At 31.2% G+C, this 19,042-nt stretch overlaps 2 protein-coding genes across 3 annotated transcripts in view; one reads left to right on the top strand and one right to left on the bottom strand.

Annotated features, from left to right (window-relative positions):
* LOC144835072 (E3 ubiquitin-protein ligase TRIM37-like) overlaps positions 1 to 19,042 on the top strand; it is a 116,850-nt gene that overhangs the window by 64,569 nt on the left and 33,239 nt on the right. For both annotated transcript variants that reach the window (XM_078690095.1, XM_078690096.1), the window contains exons 7-9: positions 16,509 to 16,632; positions 17,461 to 17,653; positions 17,805 to 17,855. In XM_078690095.1, the coding sequence (XP_078546221.1) occupies positions 16,509 to 16,632; positions 17,461 to 17,653; positions 17,805 to 17,855 (368 nt within the window). The remainder of the gene's footprint in view (positions 1 to 16,508; positions 16,633 to 17,460; positions 17,654 to 17,804; positions 17,856 to 19,042) is intronic.
* On the bottom strand, positions 1,422 to 4,865 carry LOC144835924 (uncharacterized). The gene is made up of 5 exons (XM_078691052.1): positions 4,644 to 4,865; positions 3,189 to 3,266; positions 2,714 to 2,974; positions 2,338 to 2,386; positions 1,422 to 1,859 (listed from the first exon to the last, which is right to left on the bottom strand). The coding sequence occupies exons 1-5, from the start codon at positions 4,801 to 4,803 to the stop codon at positions 1,448 to 1,450; spliced, it is 960 nt and encodes a 319-aa protein (XP_078547178.1). The 5' UTR covers positions 4,804 to 4,865; the 3' UTR covers positions 1,422 to 1,447.

Below are 19,042 nucleotides of genomic sequence, written 5' to 3' on the forward strand. Positions count from 1 at the left end.
ATAATTGAATAATTTTCATGAACTATTATTGAATCAAATCCTTGAATTGTTATTGAATAACTTTCATGGATTATTATTGAATGCAATTCATGAATTGCTATTGAATACTTTTCATGAATTAGTATTGAAAACTTTTCATGAACTGTTATTGAATCAAATTCATGAGTTATTATTTATTGAATCAAGTTCATGAATTAGTATTGAATAATTGTTATGAAGTATTGCTGAATGTAGTTCATGAATTAGTATTGAATACTTTTCATGAATTATTATTGAATACTTTTCATGAATTAGTATTGAATAGTTTTCATGAATTAGTATTGAATACTTTTCATGAATTAACATTGAATACTTTTCATGAATTATTATTGAATACTTTTTATGAATTAGTATTGAATACTTTTCATGAATTATTATTGAATAATTTTCATGAATTATTATTGAATACTTTTCATGAATTATTATTGAATAATTTTCATGAATTATTATTGAATACTTTTCATGGATTAATATTGAATACTTTTCATGAATTATTATTGAATACTTTTCATGAGTTAGTATTGAATACTTTTCATGAATTAGTATTGAATACTTTTCATGAATTATTATTGAATACTTTTCATGAATTAGTATTGAATACTTTTCATGAATTATTATTGAATACTTTTCATGAATTATTATTGAATACTTTTCAGGAATTATTATTGAATACTTTTCATGAATTATTATTGAATAATTTTCATGAATTATTATTGAATACTTTTCATGAATTAATATTGAATACTTTTCATGAACTATTATTGAATACTTTTCATGAATTAGTATTGAATAGTTTTCATGAATTAGCATTGAATACTTTTCATGAATTATTATTGAATACTTTTCATGAATTAGTATTGAATACTTTTCATGAATTATTATTGAATACTTTTCATGAATTAGTATTGAATACTTTTCATGAATTAGCATTGAATACTTTTCATGAATTAGTATTGAATAAAGTTTATGAATTTTTGTTGAATAATTTTTATGAATTAGTTGAATAGTTTTCATGAATTATTATTGAATACTTTTCATGAATTAGTATTGAATACTTTTCATGAATTAGTATTGAATACTTTTCATGAATTAGTATTGAATCAAATTCATAAATTATTATTAAATAATAAATCATGAACTTGATTCAATAATAATAATTCATAATTATTTTTGAATAAAATTTATGAATTATTAAATAAACTTGAAACCCAACCCGAGTATTGTTCAATAATGTTTTTAAATCATTATTGAAAAATGTCCGTAAATTACTGTACTGTATTGGTAAATATAATTCCTCCATAGTAGTAGCTAACAATAAACAAATATTTTTGCAGCGTTAAAAAAAGACAACAAATTCTAAAGTAATTTCAGCAATGTTCTTTTATTTTTTAACTTTTTCCTTCTAGAGCTACTTGTTTTTTTTTCTAACCACTTTCATTGTATTTTGAAGTTTTTCCATTACTTCTTTCCTTGAAGACCCAGACACTACACGAATTATATCAAAAAAAATACATAGTCGGTCTTGATTAAGTGGAGGGCAAGGTCTGTCTCCACTTTTGACTGACTTTTTTCCTGTTATTGAACAGCTTTTAAGTTCTTCAATGGAAAATAGTTTTTTTGCCAAAATGCCCACACTTGTGGACAATGGGTCAGATGCCCTTACGCTTGTCTTCAAATCATTCATTGAATGGCCATTATATCGTTTTCCATCGTCGTTTTCTTTATTTTTCGTTTGTACCAACTTTTCTAATTTGTATACCCTCTTCCTCAAATGTTGAACCTCCTTCTCCAAATTTCTAATCCTTCTGTCATTACCGATTCTAAAACAATAAAACCCGAAAAGTTTGATTATTTATTTATTTTTTGTGTAAGAGACAAAAAAGTACATACACGTAGACTAAACTAAATTTAACAGAATTCAATGTATTTCCAAGTAGATTATTTAGATGCAACTCTAGAGTATTATACTGTACTGTCAATTCACCCAGTACAATTCATTGAGAATTCTATTTCTGCCTTGCAAGCCAAGATTAGGAATTTTTTTTCCATACAATTGTTATACAAGTGGCTGAAATATATATATACATATAAACAATTTCATTTAATATTGTACTGTATGTACACATTATGCCACTAATCGATACTTTGTGTAATCAAAAGAATATTTTTTAAATTCATAATTGTATATATTTTTCGTGGCAAAAGTAGCAAATACTAGTAAACATTTAGTTGAATTTTCGTGGAAAAGTGAATTTTTTTTTATTGCGCAGCTTGCATAAATTTATGCTATTTCCTTACCTTTCTCTTTCTCTAAAGAAACTTTTCTCAGCTCTTCCTCTATCATTTTCTGTAATGACAATAAAAAATTGTTTTAGGAAAGTTCCTTATTGTATTTGCATTAGGAAGAGCACCCACTGGCATTGTTTGGTGGCACACAATGGTCGTGTTGGCTAAATAAAGGTGTTGGCCATGCTAAATCTAAAACAATAGTATTTGAAATTAACTTTACTGTAGAAATTACTTGAAATTAAAATTAAATATAATAATACAAATGGCAGTACAGTATATTTTCATTTAAAAAATGCTATGTCACAGCGCTGGTTCTAAGAATGCATGATCTGCATAAATATCTTTTACATTACAGCAGTAGAGTGTATTTATTATAGTCGCTTACCATTTTTATCATCTTTATCCTCAATTTCGTCATCTTCTTCCTCAATTTCGTCATCTTCTTCCTCAATTTCGTCATCTTCTTCCTCAATTTCGTCATCTTCTTCCTCTATTTCGTCATCTTCTTTCTCAATTTCATCCTCTTCATTCTCAATTTCATCAAAAATATCTTTTTCTGCTTCATCTTCATCGTCTTCTTTGTCATATTCTTCAGTTTCTGCATCTTCAGCTTTCTCCAATCCCTCGTTTTCTACCTGTGAAGCCCCTATTATAAACAAAACAAAGTGTCTTTATGCTGGAAGTTAATTACCAAGATGTGAATTTTGTCATAGATATGTTGATGACTATAAGTAACAGTGTATATATATAGAAGATATTGAACCCCAAATTTTTGTTTAAAGCTTGTATTTACTAAATGTGTGACGGTTTTAGTAATACAAACAATATAACAACAGTTTAATATAATTTCTATATCATACCTGGTCTTTTTCCAATATCTATTTCTTTAACAAGTTTTTCAGACTTCACAATTTCTTCAAGCTCCTTAATCTTTGAACCTATTTAAATTTATAATATAGTTAAAGTACAGAATATGTTATTAATGTTTTATACACTAGAGTACATAATCTTATATTTCTGTTTTTAAAATAAATTGGGTAACAACATTAATAAACTAAAGTATTACAGTATAAGCTTATTTATGCTTATAAAATGCATATCAAAGCCGATAAATTTAAGTGGGCCGAATCGTCTCAGGGCCGAATAGTCCCGGGCCGAACCGTCTCAAGGCCGAATTGTCCCGGGCCGAATCGTCCCGCTACCTTGCTGTTGCATGTCGTACAATAAGTACAATACAATACAATGTCACATGCCTGCTTGGATTGCTGATAGATGGCTGTTAATTCGTGAAACAAAAGCTTAAGAAATGCCTTTGTTTAAATACTATAAACAGTGACAGGGGTGTTAATTGTGAAATAACATGTTTGTTTTGGGAAAATGTTGTTTAATTTCAAATACCTTATTAATTAGGCCTAGATGACAAATCTCTAGGTCTAGGTGTCTAAATGGGGAATCCGTTTAAATCTTCCAGATGTTCGGGATAAAATTGCATCGCGCGCGGATTGATATTTTCATGTTGATTATGGGTGCACGTGGGCCGAATCGACCCGGGCCGAATCGTTCCGGACCCGGATTCGTCCAGTTTCGGGCGATCGATCGTGAAAACAAATAAGAGAACCCATAACTTTTCGGCGAAAAAAACAGGTCTTCCCCAATTTGTATTAACGGATTCTGCCAAAAAAAAAGGAAAGACAATTATTTCAGCAATGAGACAACGTCAGGCTAAGCATATAGCGATCTTTACTAGCTAGGCCTACAAAATTAAGCTAAGCTAGGCCTGTGACATCTACGATAGAACGCTCGACGCGAGCTACTTAGGTAGTGCATTGTTTTTCTCTTTTTATCATAATTAACCGTAGAACGTACATTTAAGACAAGAAATGACCTGGTTTAATGTTTTTAAAGTTATATATATGCATTATTTCTACAAAACGACAAAAATTGCAGAGAATGCAACTTTAAGGGTTTACGGCCGCATGGCGCTACCTAATAATAAATATTAAGAAATTAACCCGATATGGGCCTACCAAGAAGATGAAAACAACTAGTTAGTCATATAGTTAACAGCAGTTAAACAAAATGAAATTCGAAAGACCAACACACAAAATAAAAAGGCTACCCTGCCCTAGCTAGAGGGAGAAAAAATAATATTTAGGCCCATGCAGTAAGCTACTCCATGTTTAGTTTAGGCCTAATCAATTAAAAAATTATACGTTTAACCATTGCGTAAAAACGGTTTTATAACAATGATCAATGATATATAAATATAATTAAATACAATTTGTTTAATTAAATTGATATGGTACTGTACATACCTGTCTTTACAATTCGAGCTGGGTAGTTCTTGCTTTGAAATCTGCACGAGACAACATCACCTTTCTTGTATTGTGAAATATCTTTTTTCGGAATCACTACAGTTCTTAAACTTATCACGCTATAGAGATTTTCTTCTATCCAAAATACAATTGCATACATCTTGAAACGCAACAAATCACGTCAAATACGAAAACACTTGCGAAAGAACACACTTATAAATAGAAATCTTAAAAACTGGAAACAATATTATTTGATACGCGTTATTTGAACGTTTGAAGTGAGGATGGTGTACGCTAATGATTAACTAAAAGACGGTTGTGGAATATGAAGTTCGCTCCTTTTTGCTTCGGACGAATCACGGACGGTGTTCGTTTAAAGATAACCAATCACAATACAGATGCATTTTGGTACTTTATTCAGCGCAGCCTTGAGAGGCCTACCACACTGTCACCATGCACCAATAAATCAAAGACTTATAAATAAATCCTAGAATAAACCGAATTCCGAAAGACCATTAGTAGGGCCAAACTGAAACAAAAAATACTTTAAAATGTTGAACTGTTATTCCAGATTCAATTCGTTATTTTAAATTAGTTATTCGAAATTTCGAATTTGTACAGTGTATTCTGAAAGACGGTTTTCTTTTTTTGTGTTTGCTTTTTCCAACTTTTTATATTTTCTGTACATAATTGTATATGTAATGCGTGTGTGATTCATATTTTCTTTACTGTTTTTGACGCACCTTTCATAAAATTGAGTGCCGCCGATGTAAATGGCGTAGATCAATAAATATTATTATTACAGTAAGCGCAATTTTTTTACTACTGAAGACGTGTACTTAATAATAATTACCGGTATTATTTGGGTGGGGGCGAGAGGGGGAGGCTAAAGATAAGGCTACGAAAAAGATGGGGGAAAGTACCGCATGAACAACCTGAAATAATTATTATAGTTACATCCTGGTCCCAAATTGCTGAATATATATAGTTATGTTCCAATTCATTCATTCCATAATGGCTAAATTATAATTATTAATAATTAATTATCAATATTCATGAATAATAAATTCGAAATTAAAGATTGATATTAAGGTATAATACTATAATAATAATTAAAAATTTCGAGTTAAATATTTCGAATTCTAAATTGTTAATTTTTTTTCGATTGTGTAATGACTTCGGCTTGTACATAATGTAAAAACTGTTAACTAACAATAATAATTCAAATGACTCTCGGAATTTCGGAAATAAAAATGCATTGCCGAATAATATTGATAATTTATCGGTAATAACTTTGTACAGCACTTTATTTCAGAGGTTGAAAAGATTAAATCCTGGTTCGATTTTGGAATTATTTTTCTCCACGGTGTCACTAAAACCACAGAGGAAATGTTAAACTTCTGTTTATCCTCCTGTTTAATGATGACTAAATACCCAAAATAAATATAATGTTGATTGGGTCACAACAACGTCTCTCTTATATCAAACGCACCGATTTTGGTGACAGGAAATGGTAGCTAACTAAGGGCTAATTAGTAATTAATCCTCTTACTGAATTAGATAAACAATTTTTTATATCCTTAATTAGACAATCATTTCATTTATTCCACATTTATTTAGTCATCCGATTACAACAATATTGTAACAATACAGTAATAGTATTTATCTAATATCTAACTTGGTCGCGTAATTGTACGTATCTCTGTGGGAAGGATTGTTATGGGAAACAGTTTAGAAAAAAATAGGGCCTCTTTCTTCAATTTCATTTTCGTATTTCATTTTATTAAAAAAAAAAGATTATCTTGGCCAAGCGGAGAATGTAAGTATACGGTGGGGGTCGTTTGAATCCCTTGACTACGAGTCAGATTGTCGGACATACGACGGCATGTATACCTAAAGTTGCAACTCAACTGTAATAAGAATACTTCTAATTACAAGTTGAAATGTTTGTTAATTGTACCTGAACTGCATTTACAGTACGAAATATAAGTTTGTATTTTATACTTATTTTGACCACCGCTATGTGAACCAACCAAGTTTATGAGCCACAGGCCGAGGTGGGGGCTGTGGTGTTCCGAGTTTTGGGGAAGGGGGTTCGCCCGAACCATAAAAAAAAACAAACAAAAACAATTTCAGGCTCATAAGGCCATCGAGCAATTTACCATCGACATGATGATAAGGCCCTAATAACAATTCAAGATATGCGTTTAATGATATAAAAACTTTATTTTGGTAATATGCGTTTGGGGTTAAATGAACCCATTGAAACAGCAACGAAGTCAATAAATTAGGTCCATGGTCTTATATTACAATTTTGACAATGAATTATTTTGCAGGGAGCAGAGTAAAGTCAATCATATATAATTATTATAATTTATCATTTGTGAAATAAATGTTGAGTAAAAAATAAATTGTGTCAGTTGCCTAAGCTGTGCATCCAATACAAAAAAAAAACAAATTAAGATAAGTAAGTTAATACTGTATTAGAAAACTCAAAAACATTTAATCACAAAATAATATTACAATAAATATAACGTAAGATCATGCCGAATGAAAATTTATATCAAACGCACCGATTTTGGTGACAGGAAATGGTAGCTAACTAAGGGCTAATTAGTAATTAATCCTCTTACTGAATTAGATAAACAATTTTGCTTTGATAGTATCCGACTGTTAGATGTATTTCTACATTTAGATAATACATTTTTACATGTATGATAATTATTCTATTAAAGGGTATTCTGTTGTGGATTATCACGTATTTTAAAGTGTCAATAATGGCAATTAGAAAGTAATGATTGGGTGAATATCAAAATTAATGTTAGTGTGATAACGCATGTGTCAGTGATTAATAATCCCTCCCATTATCGCCATAAACCGGCGGAAACAGAAAGTTGTATTATACAACTGCAAAATCAGAAGCGGCACACGTGATATGATTATATACAAATTGTATATAATCATATCACATTTAAAAAGTATAACACTTCGATGGCATCATCCAGCGGTAAAAGCGCTACTAGTAGGCATATTATGCCTACTAGTAGTAAGGCAGAAAATTACACCAAATTGATTGACAACGGCAAACAGAAATTCCGATGTACCGTCTGCTCAAGATTGTTTGCTTCTAAGCGAAGTGTTCTTCATCATTTATTTCGGGCACACAATTTCAGTAAGTAGGCCTCCATTTATTATTTATTGTAGGTTAATTATAATTTAATAAAACATCAATTAAAATAAAATAAATTAAAATAGGCCAGTAGTTTGTGCGACATCAAGGATATTATTAACGGGATCCTAATATCCTTCCCATTCTTCAAAATAAAAGTAATGATATTTATAAATGATAATACGAATTAAAAGTTTCTTTTATTATTGTTATCATTTTGACTGATGACTGAATTTACAGCGCTTGTGGTTTAATATAAATTAGCGGTAATAAATTCAGAACATTATTGGTATTTTAAATTTAATTCAGTGTATGCCTGATATTTATGATATGTTATTAATTATAATAAATTTAAAAATTGCACAGTATTACGATTAAATAAAAGTTTTAAAATTGACGATCGCACAAACGAATTTAATAAAACAAAATAGGTCAGGTAGGCCTATAATATAGAGTATACTATTTATTTTATAGTTATTAAGGGTATATTAGATGTTAGATAGATCAGGGAGAATTTTACATCTCCCCGGATAGATAAACCTAATTTTGTAAAGAGTTATAGACATTTGGGTTGATATTGTGCTGAATGTATAATCGTTCAAAACATCGCATAGTTGTGCGCCTAGCCCGGGGCCGGATTCACCAAATGGAATGTTAAAACCATTTAACGAAAGTAAACTTAATTAATTACAGTAGCCTGTCAACATTCCGAGACAAACTGACCTCTTGTTTATAAATCGCCAACGTTGGATACATCGATTGTTGGTTGTTGTAAAACGAAACTTAAATATAATACAACCAAATACTTTCTTCACCCATCCAAAATTCATAATTTTATTTCAAAAGTTTATACCACCTTAGTCATCTAGGCTATACAATATGTACAATCATTTTTTTAATTAAATAGAAAACCGCCGAATAATCAATATTATTATTAATTAATGTTTTTTTAGTAGAATTAAGGGTATTAATGTTTTTTACAAGGTTTATCATTTTAATTATAAGGAACTCTCACGTCAATATCGGTCCGGACCAAAAGTGGTCCGGCGGACCGATTTTGGCCGGCAATGTTGGTCCGACGGACCGATTTTGGTCACCAAACATGCGGCCAAAATTGGTCCGCCTGGATAAAACCGGTCCGGGTTGTGGTACTGCTTTTGGCCGCTAATCGCGCGACTAGCTAAAATGTGGACGACTAATCAGTTGTTAACCTAGGCCTTGTTTTTATTTAAAATATGTTTATTTTAAGCATTTATTGAATGAGATAATAATACACATTATTAAATATTCTTCTAGCCAAAAAACAATTAAACTAGTCGTAGGCCTATAGGAATTTAATTAAAATCGACAAAAGAAAAAACCGGACCGATTTTGGCAGTGGCGGACTACTTTTAGCCACCAATTTAGAGCCAAAACTGGTCCAGTCGGACCGATTTTTGCCCCGGACCATATTTGTCGTGACAACAACTTTACTTTTTTAGGTCCCGTTAAGAAGGTCAAGGGTCGTTATGTTACTGATCCGTCTGCAGTTGTTCCACGTCGAACAGCATATCGTTGGAAAACAAAATCAGTAAAGCCCAGACAAATAATTACAAACACAGGTAGGGCACTGGGCTTCTTATATTATCCGTTTTAAAGCAGTGAATAAAAGATAAATTTACAATTTTAGTTAGGCCTAATCCGAAACGCCGATCGCAAACGAGAGCAAGCCATTTTATTAATGCGTATAAGATAAATTTACAATTTTAGTTAGGCCTAATCCGATACGCACGAAACGCCGATCGCAAACGAGAGCAAGCCATTTTATTAATGCGTATAAGATAAATTTACAATTTTAGTTAGGCCTAATCCGATACGCACGAAACGCCGATCGCAAACGAGAGCAAGCCATTTTATTAATGCGTATAAGATAAATTTACAATTTTAGTTAGGCCTAATCCGATACGGACGAAACGCCGATCGCAAACGAGAGCAAGCCATTTTATTAATGCGTATAAGATAAATTTACAATTTTAGTTAGGCCTAATCCGATACGCACGAAACGCCGATCGCAAACTAGAGCAAGCCATTTTATTAATGCGTATTTTACCTTTTAGCCACACCTTATCTGCTGTATTTTCATTGTATATTATTAATATTTAAAAATTATTAAAAACTATTCATATCATATTAAATATATAAATTTTATTTGTCCTAGGCTAGGGCCAAATTTGATTTACAATTATATCATAATTCATTTTTAGGTTCTGATAATGATATAGACTTAGACAATTCTGTCGTTAGTGAAGCACAATCTAAAAGTAAGTCAAACTTCAACTATTTGTAGTTTTTTTTTTATATACTCTATTTTTTTTAAATGTCAGACGTTAAAAATACAAAACAAAAATTACTGTTAAAAAAGCAGACTAAACCATAAATAGTTCAACTAAATAATTTAGTTTTTATAGTGCGTTAATTTATAGTAATGTTAAGTAACATTTTTTGCACATTTTTAATGAAATTGGTTTGTAAACTTATTGGCATAAATGATCATTTTACTCTAATTATTATTCATATTAACTTTGTTTTGATTCCAGGTTCCGACATAACCTCTGATCAGTCTGTTTCTAGCGAGGAGTTTTCTCTAGTTGATGAACAATCCAGTGGTGAGTCAAAATTAAGCCCAAACTATAAAATAAGCTGACTATGGATTTTTAAGCGGTTCCACTTTATAATTTTGTTTATTTCTTGCCGATGTTAATCATTAATTAAAATTTTTTTGCACAATTTAAATGGATGGTTTGCAAACAAATCAACATAAATAATTCTAATATTCAATGTCTTTTTCATTTTACTATTGTGTACTATTATTCATATTCACTGTGTTTTGATTCCAGGTTCCGACACAACCTCTGATCAGTTTGTTGCTAGCGAAGAGTTTTCTCTATTTGATGAACAATCCAGTGGTGAGTCAAAATTAAGCCCAAACTATAATGGCAAATAATTTCAGAGACATCTAGCTTCAACTATGTACAGTACTAAATTCAGATTGAAAAGAGATTGACACTGAAAAAAACTGTAAACCCAATGCCATTGTCACAATATATTTTCAATGCAAACATGTTAAATTATTTTGACCTTTCACTAAAAAATAAGCTATAACAGAAAACAGTTTTGCATAGTATTCCTAACTATAAAAAAAAATACAGCACAAAAAAAGTGTATATGTAATGTGCTGGCGGGGGTTCAAACCTGGGTTGCGTGTGTGGAAGCCTATTACGGCTGAGCTAAAAAGATATCACATTAGCTCGGGGACTAACAGGACTGCTTATTCACACTGCCTACATTAAAAAAAATAATAATGTACAATATTTTTATATTTTAATCCATTTTTATATATTTATTGGTTTTATTATAGATTTTGATAATTCTGTTGTTACTGAAGCACAATCTGAAGGTAAGTCAAAGTCAAACCTTAGTTGTTAGTAGTGGCCAGATATAAATATGAATTCATTTTAAAACGTTTAAGATGAAGAAATCTGTGAGGATGAGAAAAAGCCGCCCCAACCAAGAATCAAACTCGGAACAATTTGCTTGATTTGCAGATGTCCTAACCATAATACAACTAAAGCTTACTCACTTACTTACTAATACTCAACTAGTTTGGATAGCAACTTTTTAACACCCTTAAAAATGTATTTAATTTTGCAGACTTCAATCAAGAAATTGGCAGTACATCCGATTTGCACCCACTTCTGTCATGTTTTATTCAGCATAAGTTGTCTGCCAGTGCAAGTAAAGCAATTATAAATACATTTAAGGAACTGGACCAAAATACCATTACAAATCTTACTTATGAAGCTGTGTGGAAGGATGTTGATTGTGGAAACGTTGAAGAAATACATTATTGTATGGTGTGTGAATCACGCTTTCCTTCAGATAAGAATATTGTCAGTTGTGCTTCCTGCCAATCTAATCGTTACGAGGGTGGGGATTTAGACCAACGAAAGAAAGGCCGCAGACCATTGCGTTATTTTCTTTTAGCAGATGTCAGCATGCAACTTAAGCAACTACTTGAAACACCAGGTTTGTACATGTTTTTCCTTTTATTTTAATCTCATAAAAATAAATAAGCATGTATGAAAATGTAAATGTTTAGTAAATCTATATGTAAAAAAATGCTAGTTTCAAATATACTTTCATATTCCTGTACTGATAATAGTAAAAAGTTTATCATTAATCAAAAATGTTTCTATTTAGGTATAATGGAGGATATTTTGGAAACAAAATCGAACCTAAGAGACAAATCTAACATCAGCGATATAACTGATGGAGCAGGATATAGACAGTTGCTTCAAGATGGAAATTTTTTAGCGGGTGAAAATAATACCAACATTACAGTTGTATTTAATACTGATGGCGTAAATCTGTTCAACTCCAGTAAAATTCATCTATGGCCAATATTTTTGGTGGTAAATGAATTGCGCCCTTGCTTGCGGTTTGCCAGAGACAACATAATATTAGCAGCTATTTGGCAGGGAAAAGGACATGTTCCTTATGATATTTTCATGGATACATTTAAAGAACAAATGAATAAACTGTATCAGGATGGCTTAAGTGTTATTCATAATGACAACTTCCTAACAGTAAAGGTTGCTGCTATTTGCGGTACAATGGATCTGCCTGCTAAGGCTGCTGTTTTAAAAATGGCGCAATATAACGGCCGTAATGCATGCATTACATGTAATGAAGAAGGCCAAAGAGTCAAACAAGGAAAAGGCACTGCAATGTCTTATCCTTACAGAAAGAAGTCGGAAAAGCCAGCTATAAGAAGTACTGATGAAGTGCTGTCTGCAATGAGTAATGGAACGAAAACAAATCAAGTCAAGGGATTTAAAGGGTTCAACTCGATTTACGATCTTAAAGGCTTCGATATTGTGATGGGTGTAGTTCCTGATTACATGCACTGTACACTACTGGGAGTGACAAAGGTACTTATGAAAAAGTGGTTTGATAGCAAGAACAGCAAGAAAGAATACTTTATTGGGAAACGTATTAAAACCGTTTCACAACGACTGTTACAAATTAAACCTCCATCGTTTATTGAAAGATTGCCTCGTAATCTGGAAAAACACTATGCAAACCTAAAGGCAACAGAGTATCAAGCCTGGTTACTGTTTTATAGCCTGCCATGTCTAGATGGCATTCTACCATCTAAATATCTTGATCACTTTGCTCTAATGTCTGAAGCGACCCATATTCTGCTTGGGGACAATATTAGTCCATCAATGTTTTGTAGAGCAGAGCTACTTTTGGAACAGTTTTACAATGATTTTGCAAAACTCTACGACAAGGGAACATGTGGTCTCAATGTTCACAATCTATGTGCCCATTTGACAGAGTATGCAAGACAATGGGGTCCAATATGGGCTTGGAGCTGTTTTTCCTTTGAAGATGCCAATGCATTTATTCTTGATGCCTCTCATGGTACAGGCAATGTCATGAAACAAATAGTTAGGGTAAAGGCAGCACAAGGCATTTTACGTAACTCAAAGATATCTAAAGAAAACAAATTTATAGAGGCCATCAACTGTAAAATTGCTGGTGCACTATCTCCTCTCCCTCTCAATTATGTCCATCTATTTAAACATTGTAATAAAAACTCTTTGAAACAGGCCAAGCGAATTGTTAAGGGTGGAGAAATTTTTCATTCTGCGGCCTACAGCAGAATGCAACGAAGATTATGTTATGCTGTTCTTCTAGAAGACAATTCACTTATATTAACGGACAGTTTCGTTTTGGACCAGGAATCAAATATTGTTTTTGGTGTAGGAAGTCCAATAGAGATGGTACCTTCATTTTTAAACGATTTAGTGGCTGGAGCACATATACAAGCAGTAAAAGTACTTTTAGATGTGAAGAAGGTTTTTGACGTTCAAAGAATACAAGAAAGTATGTTTTGTATGAAGATTACTAGTGATAAAATGTACATTTCTAGAGCGCCACACTTTCATGGACGCTCAGTTTTTAAATAGTTTAACACAGTGCCAGAAAGGTGCACTGTAGCAGAAATTGTTTGAATAAATTATAAATACGTTCCATATATCTTCTATTGTTAATTATATTATTATGGTAAATTATTTCTTCTATTGAAAAGATTGCTAAAAAAATTTGTTTTTGTAAATAAAATATCTTTGCTTTAAACTATGGTATATATTTATGGTTGAATACTCTTTATTTAAATGGCAGTACTGTATTGTACATTGTTTTCTTTTCGTGTTCAAATTCAAACTTGTAGTGCACAATTTTCATGAATTGTTGGCCATCAAATTGTTCATAAATAATTCATAAATTGTTCATGAATCATATCATGAACTTTTTATGAATATTTATTTTATCTTGAAAATTCATGATATGTTCATTGTTTATAAATAATGAATATTTTATGAATTGTTGCCATCAAATTGTTCATAAATAATTCATCATTTGTTCATGAATGATATCATGAACTTTTTATGAATATTGATTTGATCATGAAAATTCATGATATGTTCATTGTTTATAAATAATGAATATTTCATGAATTGTTGGCCATCAAATTGTTCATAAATAATTCATCATTTGATTATGAATTATATCATGAACTTTTTATGAATATTGATTTGATCATGAAATTTCATGATATGTTCATTGTTTATAAATAATGAATATTTTATGAATTGTTGGCCATCAAATTGTTCATAAACAATTCATCATTTGTTCATGAATTATATCATGAACTTTTTATGAATATATATTTTATCTTGAAAATTCATGATATGTTCATTGTTTATAAATAATGAATATTTCATGAATTGTTGCCATCAATAATTCATCATTTGTTCATGAATCATATCATGAACTTTGTATGAATATTGATTTGATCATGAAAATTCATGATATGTTCATTGTTTATAAATAATGAATATTTCATGAATTGTTGGCCATCAAATTGTTCATAAATAATTCATAAATTTGTTCATGAATTATATCATGAACTTTTTATGAATATTAATTTGTTCTTGAAAATTCATGATATGTTCATTGTTTATAAATAATGAATATTTTATGAATTGTTGGCCATCAAATTGTTCATAAATAATTCATCATTTGTTCATGAATTATATCATGAACTTTTTATGAATATTAATTTGTTCTTGAAAATTCATGATATGTTCATTGTTTATAAATAATGAATATTTTATGAATTGTTGGCCATCAAATTGTTCATAAATAATTCATTGTTTGTTCATGAATCATATCATGAACTTTGTATGAATATTGATTTGATCATGAAAATTCATGATATGTTCATTGTTTATAAATAATGAATATTTCATGAATTGTTGGCCATCAAATTGTTCATCAATAATTCATCTTTTGTTCATGAATCATATCATGAACTTTTTATGAATATTAATTTGTTCTTGAAAATTCATGAAATGTTCATTGTTTATAAATAATGAATATTTTATGAATTGTTGGCCATAAAATTGTTCATAAATAATTCATCATTTGTACATGAATCATATCATGAACTTTTTTCAATAAAATGATGAACATTTCATGAAATGTATGGGTTCATGAAATTGTTCATTAATAATTCATTACAAATTCATGACTTATTCATCAAAATACGTGCACATGAACTATTCATGCATGTTCCATGAAGTACAAATGGCCCAATTGTTCATGAACTTTTATGAATGGTTCAATAAAGTGCATGAATTCATGAACAAATTTTCGCCGGGGAAAGCATTAGCTATATCACTAGAATTAGACTGTGTACCACTCTCACTTTTCAGATTTGTTATATCAGTATTTTTACTCTTGCCAGGAACAATGAGTTTTCCAAGATCTTTTTTGGGGTTTTTAGTATTAAGTTGATCTGAGAAGTAATCCTGTTTGCATTGTTTAATTTTTTAATTAACTTCATTTCTTTTTGCTTGATATTCATCCCATAAGGGTGCACTGTTCTTCTTTATGGCTTTCCGTTTTAATGCGTCTCTTTCGTGCTTACTTTTTAGCAAATCCTTTGTTAACTAAGGGCTTTGTTTATGCCTGACTCTTCTTTTTCTTAGGGGTGCATGTTTATTAGCCACTTTTATGAACTTCGGTCATCCTCGCTGATGCCAGTAAATCTTTCATCAAACTGTACGTTTTTTTCCACATACGTCAGCAACACTGCTCGTTTCTTCTCGTCGTTGTCGATATCGTTCGCAACAAAATACTGTTCTGGCCTCTCAACATAATTAGACCGGTTTTCTGCTTCTACATATTCGTGTAGGATTCCTAATTGAGCCATCCCAAAAGTATGATATATAATAATCCCACTACGTCGCCAATTTGTTGTGTACTAACACCATTTAAGGTAGAATATCCAAACATAAAAGCACAACAAGAAAACACACGTGGGTCGAAGTTTAGTCGTTCTCCATCTTCCCCACATCCGGGGCTTTATTCATTCTCCACAACACTATATACATATAGAGGGCGTTAGACCAATACAATCGGTTACAGTACAAGTAATGTACAGTATATGACATCTACTGTATGTCTTTTTTTAAACGAAGTACCATTGCATTCTGAATAAACAATTTCTTTGATATATACCATTATATTTCCAATTCTAATGGGAGGTCATGACTACTACTGTATCAAAACTTTCATTTCAATAGGAACGAAATGTTGAAAGTGTCCGTAGTGCTAAAGATGAACGAGTACGGGAGATTCGAAATGCAGTAGAAATGATGATTGCTAGACTGGAAACACAACTTAAATCAAAATTAATTACATTAATGGGTAAGTCCAAAGAAGGATATTTTATTATTCCAAAACAAATTTTTGCATGAGTATATTGTAATCGATAGGGTTATAAAGTGTAGTGTTGATTTTCATTATTTTTTTTAATTGCTAAGTGTATTCTGTTTTTTCATGCCTATTAAAACCAATTAGCTCCATAAAGAAAACAATTAATCTGACATCAGAGAACTTTCCCATCTTCAAACAATTAAAGAACAACAGCTTTTAAGCACAGATTTGACGACTGATATCCATCATTAAGATACCTTAAGATACCATTAATCAACCCCTTAAAATGTACCTGGATCAACTTGGGACCAATATAAGCTGTAAAGCTCAGAGCTGATGTAATGACATATGCTAATGAACAGAAGCCGAAATACCCTCCTGACTCAACAGCACACCTTACAACACTTCCTCAGAAGCTCACCCACAGAGACCCACCTCATTTACATCATTATCTATCCTCTGTTCCTGTGATATCCTGTAATATTATCGTATCGTATTGTATAAGAAGCACGAATCTGAATAAATAACTCTGATATTGCAAGAATGCGAGTAGAGTATCAATACAGTCTAAAAACCTCTCACATTATATTACAATAAGTTCAGATAAGAGAGTGTGTGGTGCAGGGTGTTGGACGGGGGACTGACAACCCTCGTTTCATTGCTGGTGTCCTTAGGCAAGACACTTTACTTATGTTTGCCTCTCTCCACCCAGGTGTACAAATGGTCAAACAAAGGTGAAAACATTAAGCGCTATATAAGAATGACATATTATTATTGTTATTAAATGAAATAGTAGTTTTAGTACTTGAATTGTTTTAGGTCAAAAGAACTCTTTAACACAAGAGACTGAGTTACTAGAATCCTTGCTTCAGGAGGTAGAACATCAATTACGACTTTGTACTAGAAGTGAATTAATCAGTAAAAGTGGAGAGTTATTACAAATGTTTACTCAAGTACACAGAAAGCCAATGGCATCTTTTGTTACTGCTCCTGTTGCTGCAGACTTTACCAGGTTTGTCATAATTTGTTTAAACTTTGTTCAGTTTCATTCAATTCATTTTAAGCTTTTATTTTGAGATTGCTTTTACAACATAAACTTTCTATTGAACTCTACCATGATGACTTTTGATTGATAAGAGATATTTTTATTATGTTTTTTGCAGTGAATTGGTACCATCATATGACAGTAGTCAATTTGTATTGACAGGATTTGTGTGAGTGAATCTTCTCATTTTTATGTCCAAGTGCCAAAAAGAGGCATTGTTAAGGTGTCCCATTGCCACCACTGTACACACTAAGCACATCAAGTTTTTTTGTTAGCCTACACCATTACACATTTACTGCAACCTCAAATCCAAGATGGGTCCAAAATGGCTGTCATTTCATATCACAAACCTATTATTGTTCGTAACTCAATAAATATTATATTTTTCTGAAGACAGAAACATTTCATTAAAGCTTCAAGAGGAAAAATGGCGACCAAATTTATATAAAATGTATTTAAATTGGATCTAAATATGGTAGATTCACGACCTTGGTGTTTAAACGCATGTACTTCGGACAAGAAATCCATAAGGCCCTGTTGACACTTCATTTTTGGCTTTACATTGAAATGGCGGCCATTTTTCAAACTAAACCTTTACCAATTTGTGAAACAAATTCCAGATTTTTTATTTCATAAACAGATAAATTAGGTAACCATTTTGAAAAATGTTAGCTACTGTGCATTTAATCCTAAATAAAATTTAACTTAAAAAATTAATTAATCAAACTATTTAAATTTATTTATTTTAATGGATTCCTTGCCTGAAAAAACATGAGTTTAAACACCAAGATCATTTATCTAGCCTAATTAGTTCCACCTTTAAGCACTTTTTAGAAAAATTAGGCAGCCATTAAAACAATTAGCCGCAGCCAGTTAGGCCTAAATACAATTATCTTTTAACCTAATCATATTTATTATAAATGTAATGGATTTCTAATTGGACACCAAGATCGTGAATCTACCATACTTAGATTTTAAGCACATTTTATATAAACAGGTCGCCATTTTGAATCATTATAAAGTCAAAAATGAAGTGTCAACAAAGCCTAATGAAGTACATGTGTTTAGACACCAAGATCGTGCATATACCTTATTTAGATCCGATTTTATGCACATTTTTCAAAATGGCCGTTATTTCAATACGAGACAAAATCTGAAGTGTCAACAAGGCCTATAGATTCCGTGTCTGAAGTACATGTGTTTAGACACCAAGATCGTGAATCTACCATATTTAGAACTGATTTTATGCACATTTTATATAAAAATGGCTGCCATTTCAATACAAGGCAAAAACTGAAGTGTCAACAAGGCCAAATGGATTCCGTGTCTGAAGTACATGTGTTTAGACACCAAGAT

Source organism: Antedon bifida, chromosome 2 (assembly GCF_963402885.1).
Source record: "Antedon bifida chromosome 2, ecAntBifi1.1, whole genome shotgun sequence".
Lineage (NCBI taxonomy): Eukaryota > Metazoa > Echinodermata > Crinoidea > Comatulida > Antedonidae > Antedon > Antedon bifida.